The sequence below is a fragment of the Bombina bombina genome, chromosome 3, assembly GCF_027579735.1.
Source record: "Bombina bombina isolate aBomBom1 chromosome 3, aBomBom1.pri, whole genome shotgun sequence".
Taxonomy (NCBI): Eukaryota; Metazoa; Chordata; class Amphibia; order Anura; family Bombinatoridae; genus Bombina; species Bombina bombina.
Window position 1 is genome coordinate 395,304,406 of NC_069501.1, and position 21,239 is coordinate 395,325,644.

The window sequence follows — 21,239 nt, forward strand, 5'->3', positions numbered from 1 at the left end:
TTCAACCTAGCATATGTGTTTCCACCGTTTCCTCTCCTCCCCAGGCTCATAGCCAGGATCAAACAGGAGAAGGCCTCGGTGATTCTGATAGCTCCTGCGTGGCCACGCAGGACTTGGTATGCAGACCTGGTGAATATGTAATCGGCTCCACCATGGAAGCTACCTTTGAGACAGGACCTTCTAGTACAAGGTCCATTCGAACATCCCAATCTAGTTTCTCTGCAGCTGACTGCTTGGAAATTGAACGCTTGATTTTATCCAAGCGTGGGTTTTCAAATTCTGTGATTGATACTCTGGTCCAAGCCAGAAAACCTGTGACTAGAAGGATTTACCATAAAATATGGAAAAAATATATCTGTTGGTGTGAATCCAAAGGATTCTCCTGGAGTAAGATTAAAATTCCAAAGATTCTCTCCTTTCTCCAAGAAGGTTTGGATAAAGGATTGTCAGCTAGTTCTCTAAAAGGACAGATTTCTGCATTATCCGTCTTGTTGCACAAACGACTGGCAGCTTTGCCAGATGTACAAGCTTTTGTTCAGGCTTTGGTTAGAATCAAGCCTGTTTACAGACCCATGACTCCTCCTTGGAGTCTAAATTTAGTTCTTTCAGTTCTTCAAGGGGTTCCGTTTGAACCTTTACATTCCATAGATATTAAGTTACTATCTTGGAAAGTTCTGTTTTTGGTTGCTATTTCTTCTGCTAGAAGAGTTTCTGAATTATCTGCTTTGCAGTGTGATCCACCCTATCTGGTGTTCCATTCAGATAAGGTTGTTTTGCGTACTAAGCCTGGTTTTCTTCCAAAAGTTGTTTCCAACGAGAACATCAACCAGGAAATAGTTGTTCCTTCTTTGTGTCCGAATCCAGTTTCAAAGAAGGAACGTTTATTACACAATTTAGATGTTGTTCATGCTTTAAAGTTCTATTTAGAAGCAACAAAAGATTTTAGACAAACCTCATCCTTGTTTGTCGTTTACTCTGGTAAGAGGAGAGGTCAAAAAGCTACTGCTACCTCTCTCTCTTTCTGGCTGAAAAGCATTATCCGCTTGGCTTATGAGACTGCCGGACGGCAGCCTCCTGACCGTATCACAGCTCACTCTACTAGGGCTGTGGCTTCCACATGGGCCTATAAGAACGAGGCTTCTGTTGACCAGATATGTGAGGCAGCGACTTGGTCTTCTCTGCACACTTTTGCCAAATTCTACAAATTTGATATTTTTGCTTCTTTGGAGGCTGTTTTTGGGAGAAAGGTTTTGCAAGCCGTGGTGCCTTCTGTTTAGGTAACCTGATTTGCTCCCTCCCTTCATCCGTGTCCTAAAGCTTTGGTATTGGTTCCCACAAGTAATGGATGACGCCATGGACCGGACACACCAATGTTGGAGAAAACAGAATTTATGCTTACCTGATAAATTACTTTCTCCAACGGTGTGTCCGGTCCACGGCCCGCCCTGGTTTTTTTTAATCAGGTTGAAAAATGTTTTCTTTATACACTACAGTCACCACGGCACCCTATAGCTTCTCCTTTTTCTCCTAACCGTCGGTCGAATGACTGGGGGGCGGAGCCAGAGGGGGAGCTATATGGACAGCTCTTGCTGTGTGCTCTCCTTGCCTTTCCCTGTGGGGGAGAACATTTCCCACAAGTAATGGATGACGCCATGGACCGGACACACCGTTGGAGAAAGTAATTTATCAGGTAAGCATAAATTCTGTTTTTCCCTATCTTTAACAATGAGTAGACTAATAACTTTTTTCCTCAGGGCCATTAGATTTTAACCCAAGAGTAGTAAGCTGAAGTTTTATTTTTTACCCCTGATTATAATTCTTTTAACGCCTTGTTTGATATTGTTTTTCAATGGTCAAACCAGACACTTTCCTTATTTGGAGAAGCCAAAGTGAACTTGAGTCTGTAGATGACAGGATTTTTACCACTGGCATTCAGTTGACAAAATCATTATTGTTTGGCTTGAACAGAAATACACAATTGTAAGATTTAAATTACAGAATAAACTTGGAAAAATAAATTCAGAATTATTCAGCGTATTTTGCAAAGTATTTTTACTACGCATAATAAATCAACACAACACAGTATCCAACTGACTATTGCAGCAGAAGCCATTTTAACTGATGCCGCTTTGTTATACTTTGTTAAAGGTAGCTTCTTCACCCTCTTATGCCTCACGCTCATTAAGACCACACAAATCGCTACTCTTGATAAAAAGAAACAACTGCAACGCTGCGTTATACGTGCTAAACGTCATGCCCTATACCACAACATCAACTGGCAGCACAGCGTGAAGCATCAAGGTCCGTACAACGTGCAGCGTCACCTCAGCACACAGAAAGTTCCATACAACGTGCTCAATGACGTCGGCGCGCTGTCATCTGCCCCGGAAGTGGACCGCTGTTTGTAGGTGAACCTGTAACAGGTAACCAGGTTGAAATAAGAGCATGGGCTGATCTGGGGGTCCTTGCAATGTGTGTGACGTTAGGATATTGTCACTAGTCTTAGCACTCACCTCGGCGCGTCTGGTTAACAGTTAACGTCACTGCGAACTAGAGATGTTATTCTGAACGAACTTCCTGTCTTATTTGGCTACAGTTGGATTTTTAACAATTATTATTTCACTAATAAAACTGGTCACAGTATATGTGCGTATTAAACTTTCTTTACCTTTAGGCCTGTTAAAAAAAAAACTGCAACAAAATTTTCTAAACAGATACATTAAACAGACTGCACGTACTACTCCATATTGATGTGTACGTAAATTAACCTATGCCACTGGTAATCTCTTATTTTAGCGTATTTTATTCTCTATGGGACAAACAAGCGTTTTAAATTCCCAGCCACTGTTGATGTTTTCTGTACAATGTTGGATCTTGAAGAAACTACACAGAGCTTCTAAAATGAAAACAGCACTGCCCTTAGGGCACATATTGACATACTGAATTCAATCACTCTTCCATTAACCCTTGCAATGCCATCAGTTATAAACTATTAACCCCATTACTAGGCAATAAAGGGTTCATTTTACAGGGCATAAATACTAGTTACTGTAGGCAATAAAGGGTTAATTTTACAGGGCATAATACTAGTTACTGTACGCAATAAAGGGTTCATTTTACAGGGCATAATACTAGTTACTGTAGGCAATAAAGGGTTAATTTTACAGGGCATGATACTAGTTACTCTATGCAATAAAGTGTTAATTTTACAGTGCATAATACTAGTACAATCTGAAGGCATGAAATGGTTAGCTTCACACTTTTTCATGCAGTCTGATTACTTGCAACATTGTATAAACGTGTTACCAGTGAGAGCACTGAGAATAAAATACGCTAAAATACTAAATTGGGCAGATGCTCCTAATAAAATATGCTGCTGTGTTTTACCAATCAAATAGAAAGAGCTAAATTATAAATATGTTATGTACCATGTGCCCTGCTCCAGACTGCATATGTCATAGGATTTGACTTGTTTTTAACTACCGTGTAATGTGTATTCGATTTAGTAATATATAAATGGCAGCTAAAACAGAAAACTGCATGCTCTATCTCACTGGTTTTCAAACCTGTCCTCAAGCCTCCCTAACAGGCCACATTTTGAGGATATCTAAACTGGAGCACAGGTGAAATAATCAGCTGATTGTAAAAAAATTTTACTTTACTAGGCGCTAGTGAGAAATTGAATCCATTGTCCGATTGGTTGTGCATTCGGTGACCTCACGGAGACACAGACCAATCAGATCATGCATTAACAGCCGAGGACATATACGCTCCAGAGAGTTCTGTTCTATTCAGCTCCTCGGGCACCGCAACCGTCTCTGAAAACCTAACCCACAATGTGCTTTTAAAGGTTCTTGGACAGAATGAGTGTGACGAATAATAATCTGACTGACAAATGTCAGTTGGATAACAGTCCAGTCTGTCGGAAAACCTTTAAAAGCATGTTGTGGGGGACTGGGGTGGAACCCATGGTTAGGTTCCCAGAGGCGGTTGCAGGTGCCTGAGGCTCTGATTAGAACAGAACTCTCTAGAACGTATCTGCCCTCGGCCATTAATGCATGATCTGATTGGTCCGTGTCTCAGTGAGGACATCCATTCGGATAATGGATTCAATTTGTCACTAGCGCCTAGTGTTATTTTACCTGTTCTCATCCAAGGCAATCCTGAAACCCTGGCCTTTTGGGGAGGCCTGAGGACAGGTTTGAAAACAAGTGCTCTATCCGACTCACTGAAGTTTGAAATATGCAGGGCTTTGCTATTTATAGAGCAGTCTGTGAATATAACCTTTGAAAAGTCTGTGGGAATTTTCCATCAGCTGGCATTTGAGACTTTTTACAAAGGCACACAGGATGGCTACGGTGTATACACTCTTGGTCTCCAGTCTTTTTGGTGAAGAAGGAAAACACAATTTGACAAAGCTAATTACAGGGAAAAATAAGCAATATACATAAAAGCATGTATTGCAAGGATACCAAAACAAAAAGGAGGAATGCATGCAAATATTTAAGTACTTGGGTTGTAGGTTTTCATTATTATTTTAATTTGTTTTGTCGCTATAGTCCACATTCCATGTTTGAAAGGAGCAGTAAGGACCTAATTGTGTGCAAACATGACTGACAAGGTACACTGCTGAGTAGCGAGCAAGGTCTGAAGCTATGTGAGGAAGGGTTAAACAAATTAGTGTAGCAAGAAAAGTGCCACTGGATAGGGCTAAAGTGCACAACAGGATAAATATATTTATATATATATATATATATATATATATATATATATATATATTTGGTATTTAATGAATACACAATCAATAAAAAGCAGTACAATATAAAATAAATCAAAGGGCATAATCAAAGAAATGAAAGAAGTCTTCCAGACATCTTTCTCCCTAGACCCCCTGATATGGCTGCTCAATAAATCAGCTAAACTCCCCTCCAGACACTATAAACCATTATTATTTACGAGTAATGATAAATAGCATTAAGGTCCTCATAGCCAAGAACTGGAAATCAGATGGAGTTTCCGGACTTGGCTTTGTGGAGACAAAAAAGGTAGCTGAATTAATTGAACTAGAAGAGTACAGATCAGACAAAAACGATTCATTTATCGAATCGCAAGTTGTCTGGGAACAACACATAAAACGTCTTTCCACCAATCCACTCTCTCAGAATTGGCATACATAAAAACTCACACTATTGCATGACACTCCCAAAATACAAGTGTGACAAAGAAAGCGCAAAAGAAAAATGACTAAAGGCGACACATTTAACATGGTATCATAGATGATATTGTATATTTGACAGATGGGCAACTGTTTTGAACTAACTTTAGATAAATGAGACACTACTAAATATGTTTAATGTTCAAAGTTTATCATGAAAATGTAAAAACAAGAATCCATGTTTAAAAGATAATATTCTTTTCCACAGTTTGTAACCTTTACATTATTACCGACTTGAAACTATGTAATGTTTAAAGGATTCTTAGTAAAAAAAAATAAACACGTTAAAAAAAATCAAAGGGATCCCAATGAGTAAATGCACAAATAATACCAAAAATAGAAGTAAAAGTTAGGTCCAAAATATGTAGTTTAGAATAGATGAAAACATATCTCATTACATTAAAGTCATCCAGCAGCTCTGGTACCATTTGCATCACCCCTCAGTCTTTAGCCCTGCCTGTCACTGTGTTGTGTACTTTCACTGACAGCTATGCATTTGTACTGCATTGCAACTGTATTGCTCCATCCAAACATGTGCAATACAACCAGCTACCTCCATTATATTTTACATTCTAAGGAGCCCATTTATCAAGCTCCGACTGGCGAGTCTTTAGACGCACAGAAACACTAGTTATGAAGCAGCGATCTAAAGTCCGCTGCTCCATAACCCTGTCTGCCTGCTCTGATGAGGCGGACAGGAATCGCCGGAATTCAACCCAATCGAGTACGATCGGGTTGATTGACACCTCCCTGCTGGCAGCCGATTGGCCGCGAGTCTGCAGGGGGCGGCGTTTCACCAGCAGCTCTTGTGAGCTGCTGGTGCAATGTTAAATGCGGAGAGCGTATTGCTCTCCGCATTCAGCGAGGTCTTGCGGACCTGATCCGCACTGTCGGATCAGGTCCCCAAGACCTTTGATAAATAGGCCCCTAAATGTTACAAACCAAACGTCTTTTAATTAAACACAATATGGTTTTATGTTTCTTTAAAGGGACAGTAAACATTCAGAATAATGTTATATAATTTTGCACATAGTGCAGAATTATATAACATTATTTTAGCGGTACGTTCAAAAATTAAAAGTATTTGCTGATTTTGTAGTGTAACGTTGGACTCCGCTCCAGGATCTACTGAGCGGGTCTTGGACATCCAAAGCGTTTTGTGGGCTTGCTGGCTAGTCACAGCACTCCTGGTCGCACTATTCGACTAAATGTAGCTCGCTCCCACTCTGGTCTAGTAGCGGAAGCGAGCAACATTTTGTCCAATAGCGTGACTGGGCGTGCTGTGACTAGCCAGCAAGCCCACGAAGCACTAAGGATATCCAAGACCCGCTCAGTAGATTGTGGAGCGGAGTCCAACGTTACACTACAAAATCAGCAAATACTTTTAATTTTTTAAGTTATCGCTAAAATAATGTTATATAATTCTGCACTGTGTTCAGAATTATATAACATTATTCTGAACGTTTACTGTCCCTTTAACTGTCAGTGGGAAAAATTGATAGCAACACAATTGCATAAGTTATCTTCCCAACAATAATAATAAAAAAAATAATATATATATATATATATATATATATATATATATAATTTTATTAGTATTACTATTATTTTATTATAGCTATGACCTGCACAATAGAAAAGATCCTACAAGATGCCAAGACTCTGCTGGAGAGATTAAAAGATCACGATAATGCTGCAGAATCCCTTATTGACCAGTCCAGCTCACTTCACAAACGTATGGAAGGAATGAAAGATGTTGGGACAGCCCTACCAGACAAGGTAACAACACAGGACACTTTTTTTTTTTTTTTTTTTAATTATATTTTTAATTTTTATTGAAAACTGTCTGCTATAGTCTAATTATGTTATGTTTTAACATATCCAAGAATGTCAGGTTGTTCTTTATTTTCTAGTTCCAGGAAGATCTCTCAGAGTTAAAGGATGCCTCAAAATACAAACCTCATGTGTTATTGTGTCAGGAGAACACACAGATCCGAGATCTTCAACAGGAGAATAAAGGTAATTAATGTTCTCAGCTTACTGTTTTAACTTTTAAGTGCTGTAGCTGTACCAGCTTTAACTAAAAATACCTAAATACGAGTTTTGTTTCAAGCTTTATATCTGGAAAAAAATTGTGGATTGTTTTTTTTTTTTTTTTTTTTTTATTGTATATACACAACTTACTTGCTGCAGGTATTCAGCCACTAACTGACCAGTGTTGAGGCCCCACATACAAACACCTCTGCATAGTTGAGAGGATTATTCCTGGGGATTAAAGGGACAGTTTACTCTAAATGTCCTCCTTTTTAATTTGTTCCCAAAGATCCATTTTACCTGCAGTAGTGTATTAAATAGTTTTCAGATCACTTCTTTGTCTTTTTATATGGGCATTTGAAATAGCTGATTTTGCCTGTGGTATCCCTACCTATACTAAAAGTTTCTATACTTAAAGTGATGGTAAACTCTCCCCTTTTTAAAATCAGATCTGGAATGTAAGCGCTATTTTAGATGGAGTTTTATTCATCATGTGCAATGAAGATGTGCTATAACTTAGTTATTAATATAGATATGAAATTCAAATACCCCTTGTTACACCACCCACTTCAAAAGTCAATTTTCCTGTCAGCTAAATGATTGAATTACTCTCCAATCAATGCTCTAGCTACAACAAAAGTGCCATATGGGGAGAGCGCTGATTGGATAACAATTCAATCTGTTAGCTCACAGAAAATTTTACTTTTGAAGTGGGCGGAGGAGCATGCAGTATTTGAATTTCATATCTATATTAAAAAGCATGTTATACTGCATCTTAATTACAACTAATAAGTTAAACTCCATCTAAAATAGCGCTTACATTCCAGATCTGATTTTAAAAAGGGGAGAGTTTACCATCACTTTAAGTGTATGCCTTTAAAAAAAGATGAGTAAACCTAGCCAGCAGAAGAGATTACACTCCCAGTGGAAGGTATGAGAGAAAAGTAATACAATCTTATACATTTTATACTCTGCTGCTGATATAACAAGTTATTAAAAACACATCAAGGGAAAAACTATTTTACTGTATACTGTCCTTTTAATTATCTTAGGCAATTTATGGATCATTACTATTAAAAGGAGTAGACCCCTTGCTGTTTACCTTCACTCATATAGTGTTATCATGCAGGAGCAGGCATGGTAGTTTCATGAATTCTCCAGTTTTCTGGCCTGTATTTTCTTTATATTGTGCCCTGCATTTATCTAGAAAGATGGTCCAGTCTTGCTTATGAATATACCTTGGGAGTTAGGCAGTATATTTCTTTAAAGGGACATTCCGGTCGAAATTTAAATGCACATAGATGAATTGCATCTTTAAATAGAAACATATTTACAATATACATCTATTGGTGAAAATGCTTCTAGTAAAAGTTATCACTGTTTTAGTGTTACATTTTTACTCTGCACGTGCATGTGAAGCATAGCTAGATAGTCTCAGTGCACCAGCATTTTAAATACTGAAGCTGCTCAGAGCACCAGTGGGGCTTGTATCATGTCAGCAATTAACAAATTGAGTAATTACCAGTTGATACAAACACCTTAGGCTCTCTCAGCAAGTGCTGTGTTTAAAATGCTGGTGCACAGTCCAGTAAACACAGTAGATTTGCATAATCAACAAATGCAAGATAACAAGACAATACAATAGCATTCACTCTGAATTTCATATGAGTAGTAGATTTTTTCTAACAAATTTTAAAGTTTATGTATATTTCCACTCCCTCTGTACCATGTGATAGCCATCAGCCAATCACAAATGCATATGCGTATAGTCTGTGAATTCTTGCACATGCTCAGTAGGAGCTGGTGATTCAAAAAGTGTAAATATAAAAGACAGTGCAAATTTTTTTTAATGGAAGTAAATTGGAAAGTTGTTTAAAATTACATGCTGTATCTGAATCATGAAAATTTAATTTGACCTGAGTGTCCCTTTAAATACACTTTTTAAACAGCTACAGCTTTTATTAGAGGCATTTTTGCTAATACGTGTTTATTACAAAAATGCTTCCATCCAAAACTGAAATGCATACATGTGGATTCCAATTTAGGCTGGAATGTACCTTTAATTTATGATAAGAAAATGATGGGTCAGTAGGTGTTTCTCCAGTTCTCCCTGCTATTTTTTTTGCTAGCCTTTTGTTAGTTCTTTTCATAGATATTACTGTTCCTTCCCTTTACCGTGGTACATGCACAGTAAAGTGTTTGTGGAGTGTCTATACCAGATGAGTTATGTGCTGTAAATCTACTTTGTGTATTTTGGCTCCTAAAAATATGCAGGAAGAAGGATGGTGGTGGAATCTGTGGTATCATCAGTGTTGTATCTTTGACACCATTTTGGTGTTTTGCTATTTCTCAGCATTAAGTGCATTTGCTTTAGTTTAGTGTCCCTTTAATATATTTTATGAGGCAGAATGTCCTGGTATGCATAATATGGATAATATTAAAGGGACATGAAATCCAAACATTTTCTTTCATGATTCAGATAGAGAATACAATTTTAAGCAACTTTCTAATTTACTCCTATTATCTAATTTGTTTCATTTTCTTGGTATAATATGTTGAAGGAGCACTAATGGTTTCTATTTTTTTTTTTTTTTTAACATAATTTTTATTAAGGTAAGGATTATACAGTACAAAGCAAGCTTTGCGTCATACTGACAACATAAAAGAAATGCTACATTATATTCAGTTCAACCTATAACAATATTCTCAATACATTTGTTGAATACAGAGTTACAAGATACAAACATCTGCATAAATCAATATTCAGCCATTACCTTATTTTTCTATCTTAATAACTTAATAGAACTAGTGTTAGTGAGCCAGTATTTTATCTTTAACCACAGCTGGTTTATCAAGGGGCATGCCCATACCATGTGGATGAGATCTGCTGCAGGGAGAAGACATTTCGGGCATTTGTAAAATTTCAGGTTATGCCAGTTCGATCCCTTCAGTGGGGTGTAATAAGATCTGTATAACAGTTTAATATGGGACTCCCTCCAGCTTGAGGATAAAGTGGTTTGCCCTACCAGGGCTATGGAGCACTTTACTTGGTTCGGCCCTATGGTGATTTTAGGTAACAGTGTTTTCCAATTTTGTGCTATATAAAGCAGATTCTGGTCACCATATTGGCTAATTGCCAAATCGTACCAAATTGAGATAGAGGATAAGTCGCTCTTGACAAGAACAGGTCAGCTATCCAAACTCCCCCACGTCCATTGCCAGCCAAATTTCTTGATAAGTTCAAAGAGATAGGCAAAGAAATCCTTGTCCAGTAAGTTAAATTCCTGTTTTAAACAATTGAAAGTCTTAATAATGTGGGTATCCTGCGCTATAAACTAGGTGATGAAAGAGAGGCCTGCTTCATGCCATCTTTGGAAGACTCGGGACTGCAGGCCTTCTTGAAACTCTGGGTTTCCAAGTAAGCCCTGGAATTTGGGAATGCAAAGATTAATATCTAGTTTTGTACCTAGTTTTTTTTCCAGGCCTGAACTTCTTCTCTTTTTTTTTTTTTTTTTTTTTTTTTTTTTTTTTTATCCACAGGAGTTCAGTTTTAGACATATTAATCTTATAGCCAGAGAAAGAACCAAACATTTTAATGAGAGTAATTTAGGGATATTAATTCTGGTATTGGAAATTTACACTAATACATCATCAGCGTTAAAGGGCTATTTTTTGTTCTGTAGCTCTAATCTTAATTCCGTCTAGTTTATACCTTATCATAAGGGCTAATGGTTCAATGACAAAATCGAATAAAAGGGGGGAGAGCGGGCAGCCCTGTCTAGTGCCACACCGTAGATTAATTGATGTAGACTCTAAATGATTGACACTTAATTTTGTTGTAGATTTTTCATACAAATTGTGAACAAAACATACAAAATTATCTTTGAAGCCAAATTGAGAAAGCGTGTCTCAGAGATGGTGATAATGCACAGAGTCAAATGCCTTTTCGGCATCGATTGCGATAATCGCAGAATCTACATAATCTTGCCCCGTTACTTCTTGGAGATTATAGAAGTGATCCAGTACCAGAAAAACCTCTCTAATCTTGGCTGCCGAGTTACGCTTGGATAAAAAACCTGCTTGATCTATGTGTATAATGCTTCCTAGCTCCAGTTGTAATCTCTTGGCTAAAATAGATGTAAGTAGCTTGTAATCAGAGTTAAGGAGCGCAATAGGACGATAAGACTCCTTTTTCAACTGATCTTTTCCTTGTTTCAAAATTAAGGTGGTAGTAGATTCGACAAAGGTCGAGGGAATTGGATTATTCTCTGAGTATAGATAGTTAAAAAGTTTCTTAAGATGCGGCATAATAACCGGGGCCAGGAGCTTGTAGAACTCATTCGGGAGTGCATCTGGCCCGGAGGCCTTATCCAAGTGCAAATCTTTAATAGCCTGTAGTATTTCTTGTTCAGAGATAGGAGCATTAATTCTTGCCACTGAATCATTGCTCAAGGAAGGAAAACTGAGGTTTTGCCAAAATTGTTCCAGGGCAGCAGCATCGGAATCTCTGAAAGCGTATATATCTTTGTAATAATTAACAAAGACATCCAAGATCTCTCTTGGAGTTTTTTCAATGAAGTATCTTGATCTTGGATTAGTTCGATAGCCGAATTTCCTTTAGTGCTTTTTACTAGTTTAGCAAGTAACTTGCCTGCTTTATTGCCATGGTGATAAAATTTAGCTTTTAATTTTAGATCAGCCTGAACTGCTGATTGCAATAGATAGGTATCTCTCTCATCTTTGGCTGAGGTGTATCTTCCCCAGTTTTCAGTTGAAGGCTGACTTAGATATTTATTATATGTGTTAGTAAGTGCCCTCTGCCCTTTCCGTCTCCCTAAACGTAGCCTTTCTCCTAATTTCTGCCATGTGCGCAATGATGTCCCCCCCCTTAACACTGCCTTTGCAGCTTCCCAGAAAGTTGGTTTCTCCACCGACCCTAAATTCAAGGAGATAAATTCGGTCATCTTCATATTTAACCAATTTTTAAACTTCAGGTTATTTATTAGGAATTTGGGGGGGGGGGAAATGCTGTGAGGAAAACAATATTTTTTGAAGAGGGATTTCTAGGATAATCGGGGCGTGGTCTAAAATACAGATTGGAGTGATTCTGGCTTTAGCTCCTCTCTTTAGCAGAGAATCGCTGACCAGGAATAGATCAATTCTGGAAAGAGAATTGGCATTTCTAGCCTTGCAAGTAAAGTCTCTAAGATCAGGGTGCTGCAACCTCCAAATATCTCTGAGTGCTAGATTCGTGAATAACATTTGAAACATTTTGGCCTCAAGGCTATCTCTTTTTGACTTAGACTGATTAGGGGACTGTCTGGATCTGTCGAGAGGGACCTGGGGGGCCATATTAAAATCCCCTGCAAGAATTATGTTCCCCTCGCCATGCTGGAGTAGTTTGGTCTGCAGGGTTTCCCAAAATCTTCTATCAAAATCGTTGGGGGCATAGATATTACAAAGTGTATATATAGAATTTGTAATTTTAATTTTCATAATTTTATAAATCTATCAGAGTCTTGGATTATCAACTTTACTTCATACGTTAAATTCTTCCCCAATAAAATAGCCACCCCTCTCTTCCTACCTATACTTGGAGTAGCAAAAATCTCCCTTACCCATGAAGATCTCAGTTTCAGAGACTCTTCAGTGCTCAGATGCGTTTCCTGAAAAAAAGCAATGTCTGAGTTGAGCTTCCTTAAGTGTGAAATAACATTTTTCGTTTTTATAGGGGGTGAAATACCACCAATATTCCAGGAGGTTCAAATTAGTTGCTTTATTCTAGACATATCTTATTGGGGAAATGAGAGTCTGAACCTAGAATATGGAGTCTATAAACACAAGGGGAAAAAGGGGGCAAAAAAAAGGGAACCCCCTTCGCTCTCTCGTCCCTCCACCCCCTCAAGAAAAAGGGGAGTGAGGAAGGGCAAAAGAATAAAATTACTAGGGCGGCGTGATCAAGGGGTGCGCAAGAAGTGACTTAGGTCCAGCCAGGGGCTCCTGGCGCAAAGGAGGCCAAAATTAAAAATACGACCAGAGTCTTATCAAAGAACTGAGTGTCAAAGATATGGAATACTTCTAAAATCACAGGACCCTTTCCTTGACAGTGCTATACAATTACAACAAGATTATCAGGGCCCTTATCATTAAAAAAAAAAAAAAAATACGACTTATAAGAAAAGCAGTGTAAGTGGTACTGAGCTTATAGGGACCTTGCTTAGCTGGCAGAATCCAAAACAAGCCGAACCAACAGATAAGTGATTGCTAGGCTAACCTACCATGCTTACCACCTAGTTGGGTCCGAACTTGTAATTAAAGGTAAACAGACAAAAGATATATACCGCTATAGACAATGTTTGGCAGCCGCAAACAGACACATGTAAGGTATGATTTTGAGAAGAGGGAAAAAAAAAAAAAAAAAAAGACGGGGGTGGGCCTCTTTGTACTGTAGAGAAGACCCAGAGGATAACTCAGTTTTAGGAAGGTGTACTCAACACCTGAATATACTAACATATATATGTACTTAAGCCCCTATCTAATGAGAACTGATATTAGACAAAAAACACATGACACAAATAGGATATGAGAACAAGAGTAAATAAATGCAGGTAAAATAGGCAGACAAAGTGTCCTCCAAACAATGTGCAGCAAAAATTAGTAGGGTGGGCCCTGAAGGGGCTACCACCATATTAAGGTTACCTTCTCCTGAAACAAAAAAGAAAAGGGAGAGGAGCTTGCACAGACAGTCTAATTGCTAAAGAATATTTTTATAGAGGAAGTCTGTAAATCAATCCTCAGGAGTAGCACTTAGATCCTTGTTTGCCCACTCTAAACGTTCCTTTAAGAGTCCCCAACCAGAGAGTGGTTGGGTGGTGGTGATGGTGTCTCCCACTCCAATCTGTTATGGGGGTCTAGCAGGGAAATATGAGAGGGCTGTTCATGTCTAGTGGAAACTATATGAGCACAAAGAAGGCCGTATTATTAAGCAAGTGTAACTTTTTGCTACCTCCTGGGGGCTATAAGAGCAATAAAAGTAAAGTCCTGCGAGTGCAGTCACTGTCAGTAATCCAAACAGACCCCCCTGGGGCTCTTCTCTGAGTGCGGGAAGTTCCCGTGCAATTAGCAAACAAAGGAGTGATTTAAAGGGCCCTCGTTGCACCCGAGTATCAGAGCAGACAAGGAGTGTAAAAAAGAGGCCGGTAAGAGTTCAGTTCACTTATCCCACACAGAAAGCCTCACAGTAGAGGAAAGTTCTGCTTACCCTCTCTCAATGATACTCCGGAGCTCCGGGATGGAGGCACTGTACCACAGGGGAGCCGCTCTCTTGTTGAGGGCTACAGATAGTCCCCCCTGATGCAGCACCAGTGGGAGGGGGGAAGGGCTGCCAATCCTAAAAGCTCTGTTCGGAAGACGTCAGCACAGCAACACCCGGCTCTTGACTTGGAGACTCTGCGGTTTAATTTATTTTCCCCTTCAAGCAAGGGTAGCTGTCCCCCCTCACGCAGGGATAAGGGCTGGTCGGTTTCCGCAGAAAGTAAGCGTGTTGGAGTAACGCTTTACGTTGAGCCCCAGACGGAGCCGGTCTCCGCTTCCTTAACTGCCTGAGCCACTCAGGTTCCCAGTGCGAGTATCGGCGTCCTCCGCCACAGGTGCAAGGCTGGAGCGATTGCAGACAAGCGTCTCAGCGTGGCTTGGCGCCTGACTCCTCCTCCGGAAGCTCTCCCCCCTCACAGTTCCGCACAAATGGTTTCTAACTGAACACATGGGTGAGCCAATCACAATCAATAAATATATATATATATATATATATATATATATATATATATATATATATTCAGCAACCAATCAACAGCTAGAACCTAGGTTCTCTGCTGCTCCTGAGCGTGTCTAGATAAACCTTTCAGCAAAGGATAACAAGAGAAGGAAGCAAATTAAATTATAGAAGTAAATTGGAAAGTTGTTTAAAATTGTATTTTCTTTCTGAATCATCATCATGTCCCTTTAAGGTTAAGAAATCCTCTAATAGGGCGAGTTGTTGCATTCTGTAAGGCTGCCATACACCTTTGCTTGTAAACTACATGGTAGTTTGTATTTTTAGATTTGATCATATTTGTTTTAAAATTGTTATAAAAAAATATGCAAAATTGCTCCTTGTATGTAAATAGGCCATAAAGCACATGAAGATAATGTTGTTTTTTGTTTTTTTTTGTCCCATGGCTTACTGTAGAGAACAGCAGCAAGCAGATGGGGAGCTTTTGTAGCATGAATTAGCCCCAGATTGAGAAAAAAAAACATTTGTTTTTAAATAGCAGTTTCACAAAATACACTTGCAGTACACCTGGTGGAAGTGCGAGGAATACAAGTCTTACTTTTTCCTGCAACAATATTTGTGCTGGGTGAGAACATGCATGTGTGACAACAAGTCTCTTATTCTTGACGCTTTATATGATTTTGATTAGTGGGTGCAAGTATTTTAAGCATAGTTTACATGGAATAACACTCAGTATTGTAAACAAAATCTTGGTTATCAAGTAAAAAGTTATTTTCTTTAAATAAATAGTATTGACACTACAAATGTGTGGTGCTTTTTATATCAATTAGTTGTAAACATTATATTTATATTATATTTTTCTTTGAGTGTTTTCTTTTTTTTAAAATAATTTTTAATTGAGGTTCGAAAGTTAAAAAAGACATATGACGTCTTCTGATTTGCACAGTACAAAATGCACCTCAAAGAATAGTAGAAATACAATATATACAAACACAAATAGATGTACGTATTAGTATTTAATCTTAAACAGAGTTTCTAAATCTTGAGGTGCTAACTAAATATGTATAACCTCTAGTTTTATTATTTAGAGGTTATTATTTGCTAACAAAACCAACTGTATTTATTCTGCAATTCTTCTATGTTGTAAAATTTAAGGGTCGTAGGATCACAATATATGTTATTTTTTTTTTATATATTAAATAAAGAAAAAAATGTTTAAGGATCAGTAATCCTTATAAAAAGATAGGGATTTCAGTACACTCATTACCCAAATACACTCCCAAACCAAAGGGAGACCTTACAAATTATTGTTGCACGTGGGAACCTCAGCAGAGACAATGAATAATACTTCCAGACCACCATGTGTTTAATGCACAATTAATTTATTAAATACACATAATAAGAAAAGAAAATGAAAAAATAAATAAAAATAATATAGATATTTTAATGAGAGACGTCTCTTATGGGGAAAATGAAATTGAGGAGCTTGATTTTTATATTATATAGTTTTGAAAAGAGGAAACCTACAACACCTCTATCAGAGGGCAACCCCACAGATTATAATGAGGGATATGTTGCCATGAAAAGTAACTGAGGATCTATGTAGTAACCTCAAAAACAATATATATATGGTTATTACGAGTCAATAAAGTACATACACATGTGAACATGCAAAGCTTAATTTCACAAGAGGGAACTTACAACACCTCCATCAGAGGGCAACCCTACAATGTCTCATTGGGGATAAGTTGCCATGATACTCAAATGAGGATCTATGTGGTAACCTCTGAAAACAAGCAAGACAATTTGGTCAAAATATATACAGGGACATCTGAAAACACCTTAATCAGAGGACAACCCCAACATGGAGGGTATAGTTGTCATGATATGAATATATAAAAATCTACGTGGTAGTTATAGTTATAACATAGAAAAAGAAACACAAAGTTTTGAAGCAACACGGCAAATGTGCACAAATGTACTGATCTCAAATAATGTTATAAAAGGAGACTAGAAAAGATTAAACTAGAGGTGGAAGAATCAGTGAAGCTAGTAAACTCTTTTGAGTCGGATTCAAAATTTTGTAAATTAAATGATGAAGTGAAAGAGCATGTTTCAAAATTGAGAACTGAGATTAAATCAAGAAAATGTAGAAAGTTGAGTCGTAACCAGGATGATTACAAAAAGGATAAGGTATATTCTTACTTTTTTAATAAAGGGTCATATGACTTCCGGTACTGATGCTTCTGATAGTGAAAGTGTTTTAAAAAAACAGGGTAAGTTCAGAAAAAGACACAGAGGGGGGGAGGAAAAGACCCAAATATAAAAAAACAAGGATACACAATTCCAATCAAAACCACAGAAACAAGGGAGGAGACAACAGAATCAAGATCCTCCTCCTCCGGTGGAGGACGAGACGAGGCACTCAGAGAGACTATTAGTTAATAACAGTAGTGAGAGTTCTGATGAAATCCAAATCGTAAATTTATCTTCCTTTTAAAGGGACATAATACTCATATGCTAAATCACTTGAAACTGATGTAGTATAACTGTAAAAAGCTGACCGGAAAATATCACCTGAGCATCTCTATGTAAAAAAGGAACAGCAGCCAATAAGCATCAACAGTGCTGAGGTCATGAATTCTTTTACTGTGATCTCATGAGATTTGACTTAACTCTCATGAGATTTCATGGTAAACTTCCTTACACTGAATAGGGAAATAAGATGAGTGTGCACAAAAGCTCGCTCCTTCGCTGTCCTGAGACAGACATACTGATTTGTTGCTTAGAAGTCCTTTACAATGGGATGTGGCTACTGAGAAACTTTTGAGGTAAAATATCTTTCTTTTTTTACATAGAGATTTTCAGGTGATATTTTCTAGCCAGCTTTTTACAGCTATACTGCATCACTTTCAAGTGTTTAAACATTTGGGTATTATGGCCCTTTAAGTTGAATCTGTCTCATGTTAGCCTTTTGAAAAAAGGGTTGTCTTTTTGTCCTACTAATGGTTTAGACAAATTCACACTTGTAAAGAATTTACACATGTTTGGTAGAAAATTAGTAGTATATTCCATTATGGAAGGGCGAGAAACTATCTCCCAGTAGGATAAGACTAAGGATGATTTAGCAGTAGCCAATTTAGTGACCCTTTTGGCGGAAAGTGAGCCTTGTATATCCGTGCCAGTACCTGATAATGTTTTGATTAATACCCCTGAGATTGATAAACCAAGAACTACTTTTAGGCCGAAATCTAAGTTTATGCTGGCACTTTCTCTTGCCCCTGCAATGCAATTCTTTGTTAATGCAGTAGAAAAGGACATTGAACAAATTAGTTAAATTGTAACCTACAATGCCAATTAAACCAAAGTATTAAGACAGGCGTTGTGGGAACTAAAGAATGCTCCTAATGTCGTTATTAAAGGGAGGCAATTTAGTTTTATTGGATGAGACAATTAAACAATAGAGACAATTAAACAATAAAGAACAGTATGAACGTTTGAGATATAATCCTTTAGAGGAAACTCATACAAAGTTACTTTCTTTCATGTAATTAGCAAGAGTCCATGAGCTAGTGACGTATGGGATATACATTCCTACCAGGAGGGGCAAAGTTTCCCAAACCTCAAAATGCCTATAAATACACCCCTCACCACACCCACAATTCAGTTTTACAAACTTTGCCTCCGATGGAGGTGGTGAAGTAAGTTTGTGCTAGATTCTACGTTGATATGCGCTCCGCAGCAAGTTGGAGCCCGGTTTTCCTCTCAGCGTGCAGTGAATGTCAGAGGGATGTGAGGAGAGTATTGCCTATTTGAATGCAGTGATCTCCTTCTACGGGGTCTATTTCATAGGTTCTCTGTTATCGGACGTAGAGATTCATCTCTTACCTCCCTTTTCAGATCGACGATATACTCTTATATATACCATTACCTCTGCTGATTCTCGTTTCAGTACTGGTTTGGCTTTCTACAAACATGTAGATGAGTGTCCTGGGGTAAGTAAATCTTATTTTCTGTGACACTCTAAGCTATGGTTGGGCACTTTGTTTATAAAGTTCTAAATATATGTATTCAAACATTTATTTGCCTTGACTCAGAATGTTCAACTTTCCTTATTTTCAGACAGTCAGTTTCATATTTGGGATAATGCATTTGATTTAATCATTTTTTCTTACCTTCAAAAATTTGACTCTTCCCTGTGGGCTGTTAGGCTCGCGGGGGCTGAAAATGCTTCATTTTATTGCGTCATTCTTGGCGCGGACTTTTTTGGCGCAAAAAATTTGTTTCCGTTTCCGGCGTCATACGTGTCGCCGGAAGTTGCGTCATTTTTTTGACGTTATTTTGCGCCAAAAATGTCGGCGTTCCGGATGTGGCGTCATTTTGGCGCCAAAAAGCATTTAGGCGCCAAATAATGTGGGCGTCTTATTGGCGCGAAAAATATGGGCGTCGCTTTTGTCTCCACATTATTTAAGTCTCATTTTTCATTGCTTCTGGTTGCTAGAAGCTTGTTCTTTGCATTTTTTCCCATTCCTGAAACTGTCATTTAAGGAATTTGATCAATTTTGCTTTATATATATGTTGTTTTTTCTCTTACATATTGCAAGATGTCTCACGTTGCATCTGAGTCAGAAGATACTACAGGAAAATCGCTGTCTAGTGCTGGATCTACCAAAGCTAAGTGTATCTGCTGTAAACTTTTGGTAGCTATTCCTCCAGCTGTTGTTTGTATTGATTGTCATGACAAACTTGTTAAAGCAGATAATATTTCCTTTAGTAAAGTACCATTGCCTGTTGCAGTTCCTTCAACATCTAAGGTGCAGAATGTTCCTGATAATATAAGAGATTTTGTTTCTGAATCCATAAAGAAGGCTATGTCTGTTATTTCTCCTTCTAGTACACGTAAAAAATCTTTTAAAACTTCTCTCCCTACAGATGAATTTTTAAATGAACATCATCATTCTGATTCTGATGACTCTTCTGGTTCAGAGGATTCTGTCTCAGAGGTTGATGCTGATAAATCTTCATATTTATTTAAAATGGAATTTATTCGTTCTTTACTTAAAGAAGTACTAATTGCTTTAGAAATAGAGGATTCTGGTCCTCTTGATACTAATTCTAAACGTTTGGATAAGGTATTTAAAGCTCCTGTGGTTATTCCAGAAGTGTTTCCTGTTCCTAATGCTATTTCTGCAGTAATTTCCAAAGAATGGGATAAATTGGGTAATTCATTTACTCCTTCTAAACGTTTTAAGCAATTATATCCTGTGCCGTCTGACAGATTAGAATTTTGGGACAAAATCCCTAAAGTTGATGGGGCTATTTCTACCCTTGCTAAACGTACTACTATTCCTACGTCAGATGGTACTTCGTTTAAGGATCCTTTAGATAGGAAAATTGAATCCTTTCTAAGAAAAGCTTATCTGTGTTCAGGTAATCTTCTTAGACCTGCTATATCTTTGGCTGATGTTGCTGCAGCTTCAACTTTCTGGTTGGAAACTTTAGCGCAACAAGTAACACATCATGATTCTCATGATATTATTATTCTTCTACAGCATGCTAATAATTTTATCTGTGATGCCATTTTTGATATTATCAGAGTTGATGTCAGGTTTATGTCTCTAGCTATTTTAGCTAGAAGAGCTTTATGGCTTAAAACTTGGAATGCTGATATGGCTTCTAAATCAACTGTACTTTCCATTTCTTTCCAGGGTAACAAATTATTTGGTTCTCAGTTTGATTCTATTATTTCAACTGTTACTGGTGGGAAAGGAACTTTTTTACCACAGGATAAAAAATCTAAAGGTAAAAGCAGGGCTAATAATCGTTTTCGTTCCTTTCGTTTCAACAAAGAACAAAAGCCTGATCCTTCATCCTCAGGAGCAGTTTCAGTTTGGAAACCATCTCCAGTCTGGAATAAATCCAAGCCAGCTAGAAAGGCAAAGCCTGCTTCTAAGTCCACATGAAGGTGCGGCCCTCATTCCAGCTCAGCTGGTAGGGGGCAGGTTACGTTTTTTCAAGGAAATTTGGATCAATTCTGTTCACAATCTTTGGATTCAGAGCATTGTTTCAGAAGGGTACAGAATTGGTTTCAAATGAGACCTCCTGCAAAGAGATTTTTTCTTTCCCGTGTCCCAGTAAATCCAGTAAAAGCTCAAGCATTTCTGAAATGTGTTTCAGATCTAGAGTTGACTGGAGTAATTATGCCAGTTCCAGTTCCGG

The 21,239-nt window shown here is 37.9% G+C and overlaps 1 protein-coding gene across 1 annotated transcript in view; it reads left to right on the plus strand.

The window, feature by feature from the left end:
- Positions 1 to 2,271: 2,271 nt before the first annotated feature.
- LOC128652359 (suppressor of IKBKE 1-like) overlaps positions 2,272 to 21,239 on the plus strand; it is a 51,646-nt gene continuing 32,678 nt past the window's right edge. Inside the window, exons 1-3 of the mRNA XM_053705298.1 lie at positions 2,272 to 2,423; positions 6,834 to 6,994; positions 7,129 to 7,234. Of these exons, the coding sequence (XP_053561273.1) occupies positions 6,836 to 6,994; positions 7,129 to 7,234 (265 nt within the window). The 5' untranslated portion in view covers positions 2,272 to 2,423; positions 6,834 to 6,835. The remainder of the gene's footprint in view (positions 2,424 to 6,833; positions 6,995 to 7,128; positions 7,235 to 21,239) is intronic.